The sequence below is a fragment of the Staurois parvus genome, unplaced genomic scaffold, assembly GCF_062004578.1.
Source record: "Staurois parvus isolate SC_StPar_1 unplaced genomic scaffold, SC_StPar_1.0 ptg001945l, whole genome shotgun sequence".
Taxonomy (NCBI): Eukaryota; Metazoa; Chordata; class Amphibia; order Anura; family Ranidae; genus Staurois; species Staurois parvus.
In genome coordinates this window covers 70,708-90,061 of record NW_028319741.1, presented here as the reverse complement: position 1 = coordinate 90,061, position 19,354 = coordinate 70,708, and the positions used below count along the sequence as shown (strand labels likewise).

The following is a 19,354-nucleotide window of genomic DNA, read 5'->3' as shown; positions in this document are numbered from 1 at the left end:
TGGGACTGAGCAGAGTCCATACATACAGAATAGGGACAGATCCCGAGAATGACACCCGACATCCGGGACAGGAGAAGTGGGACTGTGATGAGTCCATACATACAGAATGGGGGCAGATACCGAGAATAACACCCGGCATCCGGGACAGGAGAAGTGGGACTGTGCAGAGTCCATACATACAGAATAAGGACAGATACCGAGAATGACACCCGGCATCCAGGACAGGAGAAGTGGGACTGTGCAGAGTCCATACATACAGAATAAGGACAGATACCGAGAATGACACCCGGCATCCGGGACAGGAGAAGTGGGACTGTGCAGAGTCCATACATACAGAATAAGGACAGATATCGAGAATGACACCCGGCATCCGGGACAGGAGAAGTGGGACTGTGCAGAGTCCATACATACAGAATAGGGACAGATACCGAGAATGACACCCGGCATCCGGAACAGGAGAAGTGGGACTGTGCAGAGTCCATACATACAGAATAGGGACAGATACCGAGAATGACACCCGGCATCCGGGACAGGAGAAGTGGGACTGTGCAGAGTCCATACACACAGAATAAGAGGAGATACCGAGAATGACACCCGGCATCTGGGACAAGAGAAGTGGGACTGTGCAGAGTCCATACATACAGAATAGGGACAGATACCGAGAATGACACCCGGCATCCGGGACAGGAGAAGTGGGACTGTGCAGAGTCCATACATACAGAATAAGGACAGATACCGAGAATGACACCCGGCATCCAGGACAGGAGAAGTGGGACTGTGCAGAGTCCATACATACAGAATAGGGACAGATACCGAGAATGACACCCGGCATCCGGGACAGGAGAAGTGGGACTGTGCAGAGTCCATACATACAGAATAAGAGGAGATACCGAGAAGGACACCCGGCATCCGGGACAGGAGAAGTGGGACTGTGCAGAGTCCATACATACAGAATCAGGACAGATACCGAGAATGACACCCGGCATCCGGGACAGGAGAAGTGGGACTCTGCAGAGTCCATACATACAGAATCAGGACAGATACCGAGAATGACACCCGGCATCCAGGACAGGAGAAGTGGGACTGTGCAGAGTCCATACATACAGAATCAGGACAGATACCGAGAATGACACCCGGCATCCGGGACTGTGCACAGTTCTAGGTATGAAGTCGGGGTCTCTGATTGGTGGGTCACACATTTTACAATCTCTGACAATGGTTCCTCCCCTCCCCCAGCTCTGTTCGTCTTCCCCCTGAACGAACACACGGTGGTGGTGGGATTTGAGGCCGTCATCTGCAGACGAATCATCACCGTCCAGATCAAGGACAAGGCCAAGATGGACGAATCGTACTACGACTACTGCAGCATGTCCAGCGGGAGGCTGCTGGAGGGCAATGGTGAGCACTGCGGGGTCACGGGGTCACCCCCCCCCCCAAAATAAAAACAGCCTCAAAACGTTAAAAGCCTTTTATAGTTTTCCAAAATAAAAAATTTACCAAATTCAAAGATGAAAATATTCCTGACTTCCTTCAAGGACTGTGTGAGTATTAGTGTAATATAACCATCGGCCGAAATCCGGAAATATATCGAGAAGAATAGAATAGAAAAAACTAGAACAGAATAGAAAGAATATAGCCGTCTTCTGAATTTCGAAATGAAAAGAATAGAATAGATAAAAAATAGAATAGAAAATCACTGGGGGAGGGGAGACTGAGGAAATGACTCCTCCTCCTTCTACAAGGTTACAATGTACGGTCTGATCACTCGGGGAGGGGAGACTGAGGAAATGCCTCCTCCCCCTTCTACAAAGTTACAATGTACAGTCTGATCACTGGGGGAGGAGACTGAGGAAATGCCTCCTCCTCCTTCTACAAAGTTACAATGTACAGTCTAATCACTGGGGGAGGAGACTGAGGAAATGACTCCTCCCCCATAGGTTCTAGGCAGTCAATGTTAAAAGAAATGAGAAGAGAATTTTTCAAGGTCGGTGTGGAAGGTTGAATGAGGACCGGTGTCTCCTGGCAGCGAAATGAGTCTTCAATCCTATTGGCCCTGCGCTATGACGCACACCCGCCATTGGCCAATAGATAACTCCATAGGAAGGCCCACAGTGCCTACTTCCTGTGGTACCTCCTTGTAGCCTTTAGGTGTCGCTGGTGATAAAGCCGTCTCTGCTGTTGGCACCTAAAAGGATGCAACTTGCAGCGAATCGTCCAATAAATGGAGATGTTATATCGCTCCTTCACAGCAACTTATGAAGGCCATAGATGGGTAGAAAATCGTCCGTTTAAAAAAAAAAAATTGGTCGTTCAATCGGCTGACGTTACCGCCAACGGTAAAAAAACGGCCGATTTTCGTCCCGTTTATTGCCGGCATTAGGGGCGGACTGACCATTTGGAAACTCGGGCACTGCCCGAGGGCCCGGGGTCAGTAGGGGGCCCCATGAGATGCCCCTGGTATCTTTTTCATTTGCTTTTTTGAGTTTGGGCAAGGACACAGGGGCCCCATGATCCCCTATTGCCCAGGGGCCCCATGAGTTGGCAGTCCGCCCCTGTCCGGCATTTAACCCCATAATTACTTCTGTCCCTTGCAGAGACAGGGGAGCACACAGGGGAGCAATACATAAGAATAAGAAGTAGAAAAGAAGAAGAAAATGAAGAAGAATTCCAGTCCGCTATTATTATTTTATATGAAAGTCTTGCGGTTGCAACAATGTATCTATTTGTATCCATTTCGGATACAGATGGTTTTATTCGGATACAAATAGATACATTGTTGCAACCGCAAGACTTTCATATAAAATATAATAGCGGACTGGAATTCCTCTTCCTCCTCCTTCTCTCTCCTCCTCCTCCTCCTTCTCTCCTCCTCCTCCTCCTTCTCTCTCCTCCTCCTCCTCTCTCCTCCTCCTCTGCCTTCTCTCTCCTCCTCCTCCGCCTTCTCTCTCCTCCTCCTCCTTCTCTCTCCTCCTTCTCTCTCCTCCTCTGCCTTCTCTCTCCTCCTTCTCTCTCCTCCTCTGCCTTCTCTCTCCTTCTCCTCTCTCCTCCTTCTCTCTCCTCCTCCTCCTTCTCTCTCCTCCTCCTCCTTCTCTCTCCTCCTCCTCCTCTCTCCTCCTCCTCCTTCTCTCTCCTCCTCCTTCTCTCTCCTCCTCCTCCTTCTCTCTCCTCCTCCTTCTCTCTCCTCCTCCTCCTTCTCTCTCCTCCTCCTTCTCTCTCCTCCTCCTCCTCCTTCTCTCTCCTCCTCCTCCTTCTCTCTCCTCCTCCTCCTCCTCTCTCCTCCTCCTCCTTCTCTCTCCTCCTTCTCTCTCCTCCTCTGCCTTCTCTCTCCTCCTCTGCCTCCTCTCTCCTCCTCCTCTCTCCTCCTCCTCCTTCTCTCTCCTCCTTCTCTCTCCTCCTCTGCCTTCTCTCTCCTCCTCTGCCTCCTCTCTCCTCCTCCTCTCTCCTCCTCCTCCTTCTCTCTCCTCCTCCTTCTCTCTCCTCCTCCTCCTTCTCTCTCCTCCTCCTCCTCTCTCCTCCTCCTCTCTCCTCCTCCTCCTTCTCTCTCCTCCTCCTCCTTCTCTCTCCTCCTTCTCTCTCCTCCTCCTTCTCTCTCCTCCTCCTCTCTCCTCCTTCTCTCTCCTCCTCTCTCCTTCTTCGTCATGGCTCACGCGCAGATTTTTTATCGGTAAAACGATCGGCCGATTTGCCCATCATCGCCCTTCAAATTTTCCAACATGACCGATAAAAAAAATGTGCCGAAACACGGCCAACCAATTAACCCACTGCGAAAATCGACCCGTCTGTTGCCCCCATAATACACACAATGTGGTCGTGTCCAATCCCCCTCCCACAGGTAAAAGCCGTCATCGCTGCGCTAATTCCTTTCCAAGCCGTCCCCATGTTAGGTGCGAGCTCATTAACGCATTCCGCGCCATTCTGAGAATTTCTGGGTCATTAAATCACTCGGCTGCTTTTCTGGTGACCAGGAGACACCGAGGCGGGGGAGGGGTTAGGTCTCGGCCCCCAGCGCCGGGTTAAACGCATCTGCGAAACCATTAACACGGCTCTCCAGTTGCCTTGGAAATCCGGTTAGTTCCCCGAAGTCTATGGCAGATAATGAGGATTATTCACAAATTTCTGCCACCACAAACAGCTGCAGACGGGGAAAGAAAACGCAAAAAAAAAACGCATTCAGTTCTCTGAATTTCATGAGCCGCGGTTGGACGTAGATGAGTCTCCGGGGAGGAAAAAAAGTAAAAATATAATTTTGTGTCAGACGTTCGCTATTTTCGCATCTGAGTCCGATCCATTATGCTCCCCGATCCGCAGATCCGATCCATCCTGCGGGGTTCGTCGGGTTTCTTTACAATTTACCTTTTCTTGGAGCGGGTCCGGTGTCACCCCGTATAGGCTGCATGCCGACGATCCCCGCAGGATGGTTTCGGATCTGAGGATTGAGCATAATGGATCGGAGTCGGATCCATTGTGCTCCCTGATCCGCAGATCAGATCCATCCTGCGGGGTTTGTCGGCTTTCTTTACAACTTACCTTTTCTTGGAGTGGGTCCGGTGTCACCCCGTATAGGCTGCATGCCGACGATCCCCGCAGGATGGTTCGGATCTGAGGATTGAGTCGGATCCATTATGCTCCCTGATCTGCGTCCGATCCATTATGCTCCCTGATCCGCAGATCAGATCCATCCTGTGGGGATCGTTGGCATTCAGCCTATACGGGGTGAATGCCAATGCCAATCGTCGGCTTGCTTTACAACTTACCTTTTCGTGGAGTGGGTCCGGTGTCACCCCGTGCAGTCGGTGTCACCCCACACCCCCGCACCTGCCTCGGGACGCCACTGGTGTTCAGTAGTCTGCACCCCCTTAGTTCCTAATCCTGTGTAGCGCCCCCTGTAGGATCAATGACGGCGGCCCCCTGTAGGATCAATAGTTGTCTATGAGGCCCCTGAATTCTTGCAGGTGGTACATCTGCCCATTCGTCTTGGCCGGTCATGTAAAGCGTTGCATAAATCGCATGTCTGAGATCCCCCCAGAGCAGATCGATGATATGAAGGTCAGGAGACTGTAATGGCCACTTCAGAACCTTCACCTTTTCCCGCTGCACCACTGTAGGGTCAGCTTGGCCTTGTGCTTGGGGGTCATTGTTGTGCCGGAAGGTCCAAGAGCGGCCTATGCGCAGATTTCCGGCACATTTTCTGATAGTGCGCTGCATTCCTCTTGCTCTCAATTCTCACAAGATTCCCCATGATGCATCTCTTATAGCGTACAATTTACGGTTTTTATTACCTTTTTCTCTTCAGGGCGGATTCTGCTGGACGAAGACCTGGAAAGGATAATTTTTGTGGCCAATCTGGGGGTGGTGCCGGCTCAGGAGAGCGTGTCTGTGCTGATCAGTACATCCTCGGAGCTGCCCACGCTCTCCAGCGGGGCTGTCAGGGTCCTGGTCCCCCCCGTCTGCGTTCCCAGGGTGACGCAAAGCACCTCTGACAGCGCCTTAGCCGCCGTGACCCCATTGAGATTGTAAGAATCCTTCTGCATGTATTAAATGTTTGTGCACTATAAAGGTTTGTGACTCGCCTCCATATGATGGAGTTGAGGTGTCTCCAGTGAAGGGTCCCAGTAATACTCCTTCATATAAAGTCATTGTAGACAATTGGGCTCCTCCAGCCTTGTGGTAACAGTTTGGTGAAGGTCCTTTTCTGTCCCACTATGGTTTGTCCAGTTTGGTGGAGGAACCTGAGTGTCTTGTACAGAGCTCTGACCTCAACCGTACTGAACACCTTTAGAATGAACTGGAATGTTGACTGCAGGCCAGGTGTTTGTTTTTTTTGGTGCCCAACGTAAGGCACAGACTTCTCAATAGGTAAAAATTCCCACAGACACCCTCCAAAACCTTGTGGAAAGCCTTTCTAGAAAACTGGAGGATGTAATAGCCACAAAAAGGGTAAATCCATTGTAATGAAGGCCATTGAAACTCTATAATGACCATGGTTTTGGATTGGATGTCCAACAAGCTCAGATAGGTGTGATGGGTGGAGGAACTCAAGTTTCTTGCACCCGACCTCAACCCTACTGAACACCTTTGGGATGAATTGGAATGCCAACTATTTTTATTTGGCAACTCTATATTAATGACTATGGGGAGATGGGGCAACTCCATATTAATGGCCATGGGGGGAGGGGGCAACTCCATATTACTGACCATGGGGAGAGGAGGCAACTCCATATTAATGGCCATGGGGTGAGGGGGCAATTCCATATTAATGGCCAAGGGGGGAGGGGGCAACTCCATATTAATGGCCATGGGGGGAGGGGGCGACTCCAAATTAATGACCATGGGGGGAGGGGGCGACTCCATATTAATGGCCATGGGGGGAGGGGGCGACTCCATATTAATGGCCATGGGGGGAGGGGCAACTCTATATTAATGACCATGGGGAGAGTGGGAAACTCCATATTATTGACCATGGGGAGAGGGTGCAACTCCATATTAATGGACATGGGGGGGGGGGGGGGGCAGAGGGCAATAACTATGGTTTTGGAATGGTTTGTTCAACAAGCTTTTATAGGTGTGATGGCCAGGTGTCTATATAGCCAAGTATAAAGAAAATGGGTCAATGACTCCTCCTGATTTAGGCTATGCAAGAACCAGGCATGGCCCTCCTGGTGTGCTTTTCCCAAACAATGATGCCCCTCTTGAGATAGTTTCTGTGATATTGAGTCTTCAGTTCTGGTGTTTGTTCACAGGAGGGAGGTTGGTCTGGCCGGAGGCACCAAGAAGCTCTGCCTGGCAACTTTATTGGAGACAGAAGCGGTGAACACCATCGAGTATGAACTCACCTTCCACCTGGAGATCCGAGCTCCGTACCTCCTGGCGGGTGAGTGACCAGAGAAGGTTATCAGGACTGGACAGAAGAGAGGGATGGAAATATGGTGACACAACGACAGGTAGAGATTGAAGGGGAGAATGGTAGAATCTGGTAGAGATGAGCGAAACGGAGAATTTTAGCTAAATTTGTGAAAAGCAACATTAAAGTGTCTTTTGGGTTGGGTTTGAGTGGATTTAAAGGGTGCAATGGGCTTTAAATAGCTCCCAAGGGTTACAGAATCTTCTTTCCACGAAGATTAAAGCACACAAAATAAACCCAACAGTTCACACCTTCGAAATAAAAGTCAATTTATTTCCTTCAAGGAAAAGTTTATGAGTGAAATCGAGACTGACCATGAATTTGGTCAATGGGAAAACCAGTAATCACAAGAGAATCAGATTCAGAAGGGGAAGGTAGATCCTGCTTCAGGTTGATGGTTACGGGAGATGGGAAGGAGGTCTCCTTTGACGTGTCCACAGATGCCCTCTGGAGATGTTGGATGTGAGACACGACTTCATGTTTAGGAAAACCAGACCGAAGGTAGAGGCCAACTGACCGCAGGTAGATGCCAACTGACCGCAGGTAGAGGCCGACTGACCGCAGGTAGAGGCCAACTGACCGCAGGTAGAGACCAACGCACTGCAGGTAGATGCCGACTGACCAAGCTAATGATACATTGGGCTGGGTTTACAAAAGGCAAATTGTTGCTCTAGATCTGAGGAGAACCTCTGCTGATATCAGACAATGTTTTAAAAATTTTCCTTGCATGTGATTGGTTACTCTTCGCAAAGTGAATCTTCCCCTTCATTTACTAAGCTCTGGAGCAACTGCACTTTCCAGAGCGCAGAGTCTATTTGCCTTTAGTAAATCAACCCCCATGGTGCCTAGGCTACAGACAGACGGGACTCTGATCCACAAGTGAAGATGAAGGAGAGACAGACCGACCTACAAACAGACTGTCTGCTGCCTCCTCTGACTCACCTCCGGTACTGCGTTCATATTCCAGGTGTGGAGAGTCCCACCCATGAGATCCGCGCCGACGCTGACCCCTCTGCTCCTTCCGCCAAGAGCATCATGATCACCCTGGCCAACAAGCACACCTATGACCGTCCAGTGGAAATCCTCATCCACCCCAGCGGTAATGAGCCCTCCAGCAGATGAGAATGGCAATGTGTGTGTGTGGTGGTTGGGGGTGAATGGACGGGGTCAATCCCAGAAGATTCCTGATGAACCACCTAAAATTTGCACCGTGGGTGGCATCGCTTGGCTTCCCAGGGAGCCGTTACTTATCTCCAATTAAAGCTCCAATATTTGGGGAAAATGCCATTTCTATTGAAGGTCCCCATTCATAGGGTCCGGAGAGCAGGCGAGCAACTGGATCCCAGATGTTGGGAGGGGCGACTTAGGGAGGCAGCAGATGCAACAACATGGCACCCGCAGATGATTGACTGCCATTGGTTTAATTAGACGACTCTTCCAATCTCACACTTTGCCCGTTCGTTTCCCTCAGGGACTCCGGTGTATTGTCTGAGCCATATTGGGGAAGGGGGGGGGGTGTCATTCAGGGTGATGTACTGATTGGACAGATGTGGTTACACGGTGTTCATGATGTATGGAGGGAGGGGCGACTTATTGCAGGACATGCGTTGTGATTTGTAGACGGAATATTATTGCACACAGCTGCTGTCTTTGGATCCCCGCAAAATGGACCTGATATCAGCCACAACATTATGCCCATCAGGCCCGGACTGGCCATAGGGCACACTGGGCGTTTGCCCGGGTGGACCAAGGCCGCAAGGCCACATGCAGGGCTGCCATGGGGGGGTGACAGCCACATGTAGGCGTCACGATTCTTCAGTAGCTCTACCGCTACAGTCCTACCTCCCACCCTCCATTACCAGCATTGGTGGTTGGTTGCTAGGGCTGCCTGGCGTCTACCAACCAACCACATGGTAGGTCCGCCTCCAGCGTTCAGTGGAGAAGTTAACTGAAATTCCTCCTACAGACCTGGCTGCTGCACTGTGTTCCCAAGTCCACCAAATCCCACCCATCAAGTCCAACCCACTAAGTCCCACCCACAGAGTTCTGGCTACTGGGCCCTGGCTCCCAGCCTCCCATCCAGCCCTTGGTAAGGGAATTCAATGCGGGGGACACTGATAGAGGACCTCTATTGATGGGGACACTGATGGCGGACCTCTAATGATGGAGACACTCATGGGAGACCTCTAATGATGGGGACATTGATGGGGGACCTCTAATGATGGAGGACACTGATGGGGGACCTCTAATGATGAGGACACTAATGAAGGAACCTCTAATGATGAGAACACTGATGAAGGGACCTCTAATGATGAGAACACTGATGAAGGGACCTCTAATGATGAGAACACTGATGAAGGGACCTCTAATGATGGAGACATTCATTGGGGGACCTGAATGAGGACACTTTTGGGAGACCTCTATTGATGAGGACACTGATGGGGGACCTTTAATGATGGGGACACCAATGGGGGACCTCTAATGATGGGGACACTGATGGGGTATCTCTAATGATGGAGACATTCATGGGGGACCTTTTATGATGAGGACACTGATGTGGGACCTATAATGATGAGGACACTGATGGGGGACCTATAATGATGAGGACACTGATGGGGGACCTATAATGATGGGGGCACTCATGGGGGACCTATAATGATGGGGACACTGATGGGGGACCTCTAATGAGGGGGACACTAATGCGCAGTGTCACAGTGTGGAGGACCGACTCCATGAATATCATGTCACCAACTGCCCCCACGAACGCCCGTCTTCCCTCCCCCGGTTATCTGGTAAAATTGATTGCTCAGTCTACAATGCCCAGGCCTATTTTTTGTCCCAGTCCAGGCCTGATGACCATCCATCTAATACTGAGTTGGTTTCCCTTTCCTGACCCGCTGAGGCATGGACTCCACTAGACCTCTGAAGGTACGCTGTGGTATCTGACACCAAGCCGGCATTAGCAGATCCTTTAAGCCCCATACGGTGTGAGGTGGGGCCTCCATGGATAGGACTTCTCATATATGCTGAATGGATTAAAATCTGAAAAAGTTGGAGGCCAAGTCAACACCCTAAACTTGTTGTTCTGTTCCTCAAACCATTCTTGGATTCATCAGACCAGACCACCTTCTTCCATTGCTCCATGGTCCAGTTATGATGGTCACGTGCCCATTGTAGGCACTTTTGGCTGTGGACACGGGTCAGCATGGACACCCTGACCGGTCTGCGGCTACACAGCCCCATATACAACAAACTGCGGTGAACATTTTTTTCTGCTTTCAACTTCAGGGACAACATGCTCACCCACTACCTAATATATCCCACCCACTTTCAGGAACCATTGTAACGAGATAATCAATGGTATTCCCTTTACCTGTCAGAAGGGTACGGCTGATCGATGTATATCCTCAGTGGCTGCTTTGAATGTTTTTATGCTCAGATTTCACCTTTAAGGTCATCGAATTTATAGCCTGAAGGAAGAGAACCTGTTTAATAAAGTAAGGGGTGCTATCGATTCCTAGCCCCCCATTGGGACAGGGGTGAGACCTCTTTTTTGCATCACAATCCCATCTTTGTTCCTCTGCTATGTGAGCCACCTTTACCCCCCCCCCCCCTACCCTTCCTGGACAGACCTCATACAGATTTCTCCCCAATTCAAGCCTTTCTCCATCCTGCGTTTTTCAGAGCCTCACCTACCGCACATCCTGATGGAGGAGGGCGACATGACCCCCTATGAGTACGAGCAATTCCTCAGAGGGAAGAGCGACTTCATCCGAGGAACCAAAAAGGATCCCAGTGCAGAGAAAAAGGTAAAAAGAAAAGGAGGGACTTCACTCTGCTGCCGATGAAGCCGCTGGACCCATGATATATCCGGTGCTTTATTTGGGTTTTTGGGTTTTTTTTAAATATAATTCGGTACATATTTTATGTACATTTTGTGCACAGGCGTTACTCACAGTTTATTGGGTGGAGTGGCGCTGGTTATTGATGTCATGAAATATATAAAAATACATTTCAAATATACGGTATGTCTTTAAAAATACAAATCTACATATTTGGAATACGTTTACAAATATATGGAAAAATATATGTTAAAATGACTTTTTTTATGTTAAAAAAAATTTAAAGAATATATTTTTAAAAAAACATTTTTAAAAATATATATTTTTTAAAATATATTCTTCAGATTTTTTTTTAACATATAAAAGTCATTTTAACATATATTTGTAAATGCATTCCAAAAATGTAGATTTGTATTTTTAAAGACATACCGTATATTTGAAATTTATTTTTAAAAATATTTTTCATTTTGTAATAAAAACGGATTTCAACATGCAGTATATATATTTATATATACACACTATATATATATATATGTATATATATATATATATATATATGTACAGTTGCAAGAAAAAGTATGTGAACCCCTTGGGATTATGTGGAGTTTTGCATGAATTGGGCATAAAATGTGCTCTGAATGTCATCTAAGTCACAACAATAGAAGAACACAGTCTGCTGAACATAATATTACACAAACATTAGATGTTGCCATGGTTTATTTGTACATAACATGTAAACATTCACAGTGCAGGGAGGAAAAAGTATGTGAGGCCCTAGCTTAATGACTTCTCCCAGAGCTAATTAGAGCCAGGAGTGAGCCAACCTTGACTCCAATCAGTGTGATGATATTGGATGTGTTGCTGACAGCTGTCCTGCCCTTAAAACACACACCTGTTTTGGGTTTACTGGTTTCAAGAAGCACTGTCTGAAGTGAACCATGCCTCGCAGAAAAGAGCTCTCAGAAGACCTACGATCAAGAATTGTTGACTTGCATGAAACTGGAAAGGGTTACAAAAGTATCTCCTTGAGCCTTGATGTTCATGTGTCCACGGTAAGACAGACTGTCTACAAATGGAGAAAGTTTAGCACTGTTGCTACTCTCCCTAGGCGCGGTCGTCCTGTAAAAATGACTGCAAGAGCACAGCGCAGAATGCTGCATGAGGTAAAGAAGAATCCCAGAGTGTCAGCTAAAGACCTACAGAAATCTCTGGCACATGCTAACATTTTTGTTGACACATCTACAATAAGGAAAACATTAAACAAGAATGGAGTACATGGGAGGACACCACGGAGGAAGCCATTGCTGTCCAAAAAGAATATTGCAGCACGTTTGAAGTTTGCAAAAGAGCCCCTGGATGTTCCACAGCACTACTGGCAAAATATATTGTGGACAGATGAAACCAAGATTGAGTTGTTTGGGAAGAACACACAACACTATGTGTGGAGAAAAAAAGGCCCAGCACACCAACATCAAAACCTCATCCCCACTGTGAAACATGGCGGAGGGAGCATCATGGTTTGGGGCTGCTTTGCTGCCTCAGGGCCTGGACGGATTGTTGTCATTGATGGGAAAATGAATTCCAGAGTTTATCAAGACATTTTGCAGGAAACCGTACGACCATCTGTCCGCCAACTGAAGCTCCGCAGAGGATGGGTGATGCAACAGGACAATGACCCAAAGCATACAAGTAATTCAACAAACCAATGGCTGCAACAGCACAGAATACGCCTTCTGGAGTGGCCCAGTCAGAGTCCTGACCTCAACCCGATTGAAATGCTGTGGCATGACCTTAAGAGAGCGATTCACACCAGACATCCCAAGAATATTGCTACACTGAAACAGTTTTGTGAAGAGGAGTGGTCCAAAATGACTCCAGATTGTTGTGCAGGTCTGATCTGCAACTACAGGAAAAGTTTGGTTGAGGTTATTGCTGCCAAAGGAGGGTCAACCAGTTATTAAGTCCAAAGGTTCACATACTTTTTCCTCCCTGCACTGTGAATGTTTACATGTTATGTGCAGTTAAACCATGGCAACATCTAATGTTTGTGTAGTATTATGTTCAGCAGACTGTGTTCTTCTATTGTTGTGACTTAGATGACATTCAGAGTACATTTTATGCCCAATTCATGCAAAACTCCACGTAATCCCAAGGGGTTCACATACTTTTTCTTGCAACTGTATATACGTGTGTGTATATATATATATATATATATGTGTATATATATATATATATATATATATATATATATATATATATTGAGTGTGGCCAAAATTGTAGTTTTTCAAATATATGCCAATATATTTGGGGGGAATATTTTTAAAATATATATTTTTCTTCCCTATGGGTATCCTGAAAGAAATATTTTTACAATTTTTATTTTACAATATTTAATCTTTTTTTATTTCTGTTATTTAATTTTGTTTTTATTTATTTTCCTTATTTTTTATGTTTTTGCTGATCCTCCTTTTTCTGTGACAGACGGAGATCATCCGCAAGCGCCTGATCAAGGATATCTGTCACAACCCCGTGGTGATGTTAAACTTCTGCCCGAACCTTCAGACGCCGCATACCGACCTCAGCAAAACGCAGGGAGAGTTCATCTTCCTTATCGACCGCAGCGGCAGCATGAGCGGCGTTAACATCGCCAGGGTCAGGGTAAGGAGGGGGGGGGGGGGAATCATTTTTAGGGGTAGAGCCACCTGTAAGGCCCACCTCCACCCTCATTCAAGCCAGACCAAACTGGTCATTTCTGACCCAGAAACGAGAGTCTCCTGTAGAACGGCTGTGGAACCGACGTGTTGACTGTTTGCTGCTTTTTGTTTATAATGGAGCAGATATCGAATTACCGTTCCCTGCCGAATTCTGTTGATAAAGTTGAGCAATAAAGCGCTCATCCACAGCGTAGTGAACATGCAGAGATGTAATGATGTCATCCCTCACCGTATGTCATTATCAGACGTTTTAATTGTCCCCCAAGAGGGCTTCACACAGGAATTCATCCAGCTGAGTCTTCTTGGAAATCATCTTTGGATTCATAATGATCTCTGTAGCCCCATGGAGATCATAGTCAGTGTGCTCCATAGGCGAGTCCTCTACTGGCTGCCAAAGGAGGTGATTGGAGCTTCAAACCCCCAAACGTTAAGTCCAGCAGAGGAGCTCTGTGCACTCCTTCATGGAACTAGTGGATGTGAAGTAACGCGAGACTGATGAAAGCCGAGATGTTCAATATCTGCGTGGAAAGGTGATTCTTCATTGAGGAGTCCAACCTAAACTGGAGGCGAAAAGCCCGATGATTAGTATAAAATGTTTATTTAGAATAGTCAACGTGTTTTGTGGGAAAAAAAACCGAGTCCCATTCTTTAAGGCTTAAAATATATACGATTTAAATCAGACATTGGAGAATGGAATGGCTAACCAACATGGTGGAGGAGATGGTTAGCTATCATGGTGGAGAAGGCGGTGGTTAGGATTCATGGTGGAGAAGGCGGTGGTTAGGATTCATGGTGGAGAAGGCGGTGGTTAGCATTCATGGTGGAGAAGAAGATGGTTAGCCATCAAGGTAGAGAAGGGAATGGTTAGCCATCAAGGTAGAGAAGGGAATGGTTAGCCATCAAGGTAGAGAAGGGAATGGTTAGCCATCAAGGTAGAGAAGGGAATGGTTAGCCATCAAGGTAGAGAAGGGAATGGCTAGCCATCATGGTGGAGAAGGAGATGGTTAGCTATCATGGGGGAGAAGGCGGTGGATAGCATTCATGGTGGAGAAGAAGCTGGTTAGCAATCATGGTGGAGAAGAAGATGGTCAGCAATCATGGTGGAGAAGGCGATTGATAGCATTCATGGTGGACAAGAAGATGGTTAGCCATCAAGGTAGAGAAGGGAATGGCTAGCCATCATGGTGGAGAAGGAGATGGTTAGCAATCATGGTGGAGAAGGCGATTGTTAGCCTTCACGGTGGAGAAGGCGATGGTTAGCCATCAAGGTAGAGAAGGGAATGGCTAGCCATCATGGTGGAGAAGGAGATGGTTAGCCATCATGGTGGAGAAAGATGGATAACCATCATGGTGGAGAAGGTGATGGTGATCTATCATGGTGGAGAGAGGAATGGCTAACCATCATGGTGGTGAAGGAAATGGTTAGGCATCATGATGGTGAAAGAGATTGTTAGCATTCATGGCAGAGAAGAAGATGTTTAGCCATCAAGGTAGAGAAGAGAATGGCTAAACATCATGGTAAAGGAGATGGTTAGCCATCATGGTGGAGAAGGAGATGGTTAGCCATCAAGTTAAAAAAGAGAATGGCTAACCATCTTGGTAGAGAAGGAGATGCTTAGCCTTCATGGTGGAGAAGGAGATGCTTAGCCATCATGCTGGAGAAGAGAATGGCCTACCACCATGGTGGACAAGGAGATGGTTAGCTATCAATGTAGAGAAGGGAATGGCTAACCATCTTGGTAAAACAGGAGATATTTAGACATCATGGCAGAGCAGGAGATGGTTAGCCATCAAGGTAGAAAAGGGGATGGCGAACTATCATGGTGAAGAAGGAGATGGTTAGCCACCATGGTGGAGAAAGATGGATAACCATCATGGTGGAGAAGGTGATGGTGATCTATCATGGTGGAGAGAGGAATTGCTAACCATCATGGTGGTGAAGGAAATGGTTAGGCATCATGATGGTGAAAGAGATTGTTAGCATTCATGGCAGAGAAGAAGATGGTTAGCCATCAAGGTAGAGAAGGGAATGACGAACTATCATGGTGGAGAAGGAGATGTTTAGCCATCAAGGTAGAGAAGAGAATGGCTAACCATCATGGTGAAGGAGATGGTTAGCCATCATGGTGGAGAAGGAGATGGTTAGCCATCAAGTTAAAAAAGAGAATGGCTAACCATCTTGGTAGAGAAGGAGATGCTTAGCCTTCATGGTGGAGAAGGAGATGCTTAGCCATCATGCTGGAGAAGAGAATGGCCTACCACCATGGTGGACAAGGAGATGGTTAGCTATCAATGTAGAGAAGGGAATGGCTAACCATCTTGGTAAAACAGGAGATATTTAGACATCATGGCAGAGCAGGAGATGGTTAGCCATCAAGGTAGAGAAGGGGATGGCGAACTATCATGGTGAAGAAGGAGATGGTTAGCCATTATGGTGGAGAAGGAGATGGTTAGCCATTATGGTGGAGAAGGAGATGGTTAGCCATCATGGTGGAGAAGGAGATGGTTAGCCATCATGGTGGAGAAGGAGATGGTTAGCCATCATGGTGGAGAAGGAGATGGTTAGTCATCAAGTTAAAGATGGGAATAGCTAACCATCTTGGTAGAGAAGGAGATGTTTAGCCATCATGGTGGAGAAGGGAATGGCCTACCACCATGGTGGACAAGGAGATGGTTAGCCATCAAGGTAGAGAAGGGAATGGCCTACCATCATGGTGAAGAAGGAGATGGTGAGCCATCCCTTTCCTACGAGGACATGATGACTCCCCAGTTTTCGTTGAGCACCACAACAGGCTAATGAACATGTCCGGTTTTAATTACATTTCATTTGTGTTAAGCCCCGAAGAAGGGGGCGGCCTTTTCACATTTTTGTCTGTCACATTGCCTTTTTTGGTGGGCTTGCGCTGGTTTTCTTACCACTCCACACAATAGAGCGACCAGGTTGATCGAACATAATGGGAGCGACGTCACTCAACATTTATTCTACCCAATTATAAAGCTGCTCTGGATTTCTAATGAGATGGGATAGGTCTGGATTAGGGAATAGACGTTTCCATGTCTGACTGCATCCATCTCAGGGGTCATGTACCAGAGAAGTCCTCTCTAGTTTCTTTAGGGGCAACTCATAGACAGAAACTATCTTGCAATTACCCTGATGCCCTCCAAGTGTACACTCTGACAATAGCACCTCCTCCAGTCTATTCATTGTTACTGCAAGCCATTTTATTTACATTACTAGCATATACGTTTGTGTTCCCCCCCCTCCCCCCGTAGTTTATTACATTTGTTTACATCCGACTACAAGTGGTTTTCTGTTTCCACAATTTGACCCGTCGTCTCCTAGGAACGCATCTCTGAAATTCTCTGGGTACGATTGCAGGTTGACGTCATTACACCTGACCTGAGACCTCGCATCTCCTCCTGGCAACAGCCGCTGAAGTCACAATGACATCCATTAATGTCTCCCGAGGCGGGTCCAGGAGTGTCCTCTCCAGGGCAGAGCCTGTGCCGCTGAGATGAAGCCGTCTGCCTCCCAATACACCGGGGGGGTTCCAATGTTATATTTCTGTTCCGGGGTGATGGCAGCCGGTCTGACTCCAGATCCTGGAAATCAATGTTGGGCCTGTAGACCCAGGACCAAGGGAGGGCTTAGGAAATATCCCAGGGCTGGTAGGGGGGACCCGTCCGGGCGGCTAAACCAGGGAACCCTCAGACTTCTCTAGAGGCAGTTCCAGCTCAAAAGACGATATTTACTTTCATCTGCAGGAAATCCACACAGAGTTTCTGGTACAGAGCTCCAACCACAGAGAGACCCCACAATACAGCCCCCTTCATAATAACCCCCCTGTAACCCCAACACTAAGCCTCCCTGTAACCCCAACACTAAGCCTCCCTGTAACCTCAACACCAATCATCCCTGTAACCCCAACACTAACCCTCCCTGTAACCTCAACACCAATCATCCCTGTAACCCCAACACCAACCTTCCCTGTAACCCCAACACTAACCCTCCCTGTAACCTCAACACCAATCATCCCTGTAACCCCAACACTAACCCTCCCTGTAACCTCAACACCAATCATCCCTGTAACCCCAACACTAACCCTCCCTGTAACCTCAACACCAATCATCCCTGTAACCCCAACACCAACCCTCCTTATAACCCCAACACTAACCCTCCCTGTAACCCCAACACCAACCTTCCCTGTAACCCCAACACCAACCCTCCCTGTAACCCCAACACTAACCCTCCCTGTAACCTCAACACCAATCATCCCTGTAACCCCAACACTAACCCTCCCTGTAACCTCAACACCAATCATCCCTGTAACCCCAACACCAACCCTCCTTATAACCCCAACACTAACCCTCCCTGTAACCTCAACACCAATCCCCCCTGTAACCCCAACACCAATCATCCCTGTAACCGCAACACTAAACCTCCCTGTAACCCCAACACTAACCTTCCCTGTAACCCCAACACCAACCCTCCCTGTAACCCCAACACCAACCCTCCCTGTAACCTCAACACCAACCCTCCCTGTAACCCCAACACTAACCTTCCCTGTAACCCCAACACTAACCTTCCCTGTAACCCCAACACTAACCCCCCTGTAACCTCAACACCAACCCTCCCTGTAACTCCAACACTAAACCTCCCTGTAATCCCAACACTAACCCTCCCTGTAACCCCAACACCAACCCTCCCTGTAACCCCAACACTAACCCTTCCTGTAACCCCAACACCAACCCTCCCTGTAACTCCAACACTAAACCTCCCTGTAACCCCAACACTAACCTTCCCTGTCACCCCAACACTAACCTTCCCTGTAACCCCAACACTAACCCTTCCTGTAACCCCAACACCAACCCTCCCTGTAACCCCAACACTAACCCTTCCTGTAACCCCAACACCAACCCTCCCTGTAACTCCAACACTAACCCTCCCTGTAACCCCAACACTAACCTTCCCTGTAACCCCAACACTAACCTTCCCTGTAACCCCAACACCAACCCTCCCTGTAACTCCAATACTAAACCTCCCTGTAACCCCAACACCAACCCTTCCTGTAACCCCAACACCAACCCTTCCTGTAACCCCAACACTAACCTTCCCTGTCACCCCAACACTAACCCTCCCTTTAACCCCTCTTAGCGTCAGCTGAAGGATCCTCTAGTCCAGGGGTGGGCAACTGTGGCCCTCCAGCTGCTGTAGAACTACAAATCCCATGAGGCATTGCAAAACTGACAGTTACAAGCATGGCTCCCAAAGGCAGAGGCATGATGGAACTTGTAGTTCACCAACAGCTGGAGGGCCACAGTTGCCCACCCCTGCTCTAGACATAAAAAAGGATAATGCACCCTGACAGCTGGACGCTGATTGGCCGATCGGCTGGCCGCCGCCTGGCCTATTCAGACGCTAAGCGTGCCGCTTCCACGATGGATCTCCGCGCTCTCTCCGCCCCGCCTCTTTCCTGCATGCGACGTGCAATAACCGAATGTATAATTAATTCCGAAGTGTAAAATATAATTAGCACCCGGCGAAGTCACACAGACGCGGCAGTTGATTGCACGCTGCGCGCCAAAGCCGGTGGGATCCGCGCCTTCGGATAATGAAAAAATAGGGGGTTGCGGATCTCTGTGGAGACAGGGTTTAACCCTCGCATCGCCTCCGGAACGCTTCCGCGAGATTTTGTCGCTTCGAAAGGTGAAGTTCGTCCAAAGCCGAAACAAAGTCTATAAAATGTCGATGGCCCTCCGGTCTCTGATATCTATGCGGTTCCCAGCTCCGCCCACCTCCTGCAGCCGGGGGTTCCCACTTTCTGAGTTTCAGTTATTACATTACGTAGAGTGCAGCGGGAGGAGTAAGACACCTCTGTCTGGCTTTGCACTAGATG

The 19,354-nt window shown here is 48.1% G+C and overlaps 1 protein-coding gene across 2 annotated transcripts in view; it reads left to right on the top strand.

The window, feature by feature from the left end:
* VWA5B1 (von Willebrand factor A domain containing 5B1) overlaps positions 1 to 19,354 on the top strand; it is a 117,191-nt gene that overhangs the window by 51,861 nt on the left and 45,976 nt on the right. For both annotated transcript variants that reach the window (XR_016308865.1, XM_089664560.1), the window contains exons 3-8: positions 1,237 to 1,398; positions 5,294 to 5,513; positions 6,741 to 6,871; positions 7,869 to 8,000; positions 10,586 to 10,710; positions 13,225 to 13,401. Coding sequence is in view for 1 of the 2 variants with exons in the window: in XM_089664560.1 (XP_089520686.1) it covers positions 1,237 to 1,398; positions 5,294 to 5,513; positions 6,741 to 6,871; positions 7,869 to 8,000; positions 10,586 to 10,710; positions 13,225 to 13,401 (947 nt within the window). In the remaining variant the exon portion in view is untranslated. The remainder of the gene's footprint in view (positions 1 to 1,236; positions 1,399 to 5,293; positions 5,514 to 6,740; positions 6,872 to 7,868; positions 8,001 to 10,585; positions 10,711 to 13,224; positions 13,402 to 19,354) is intronic.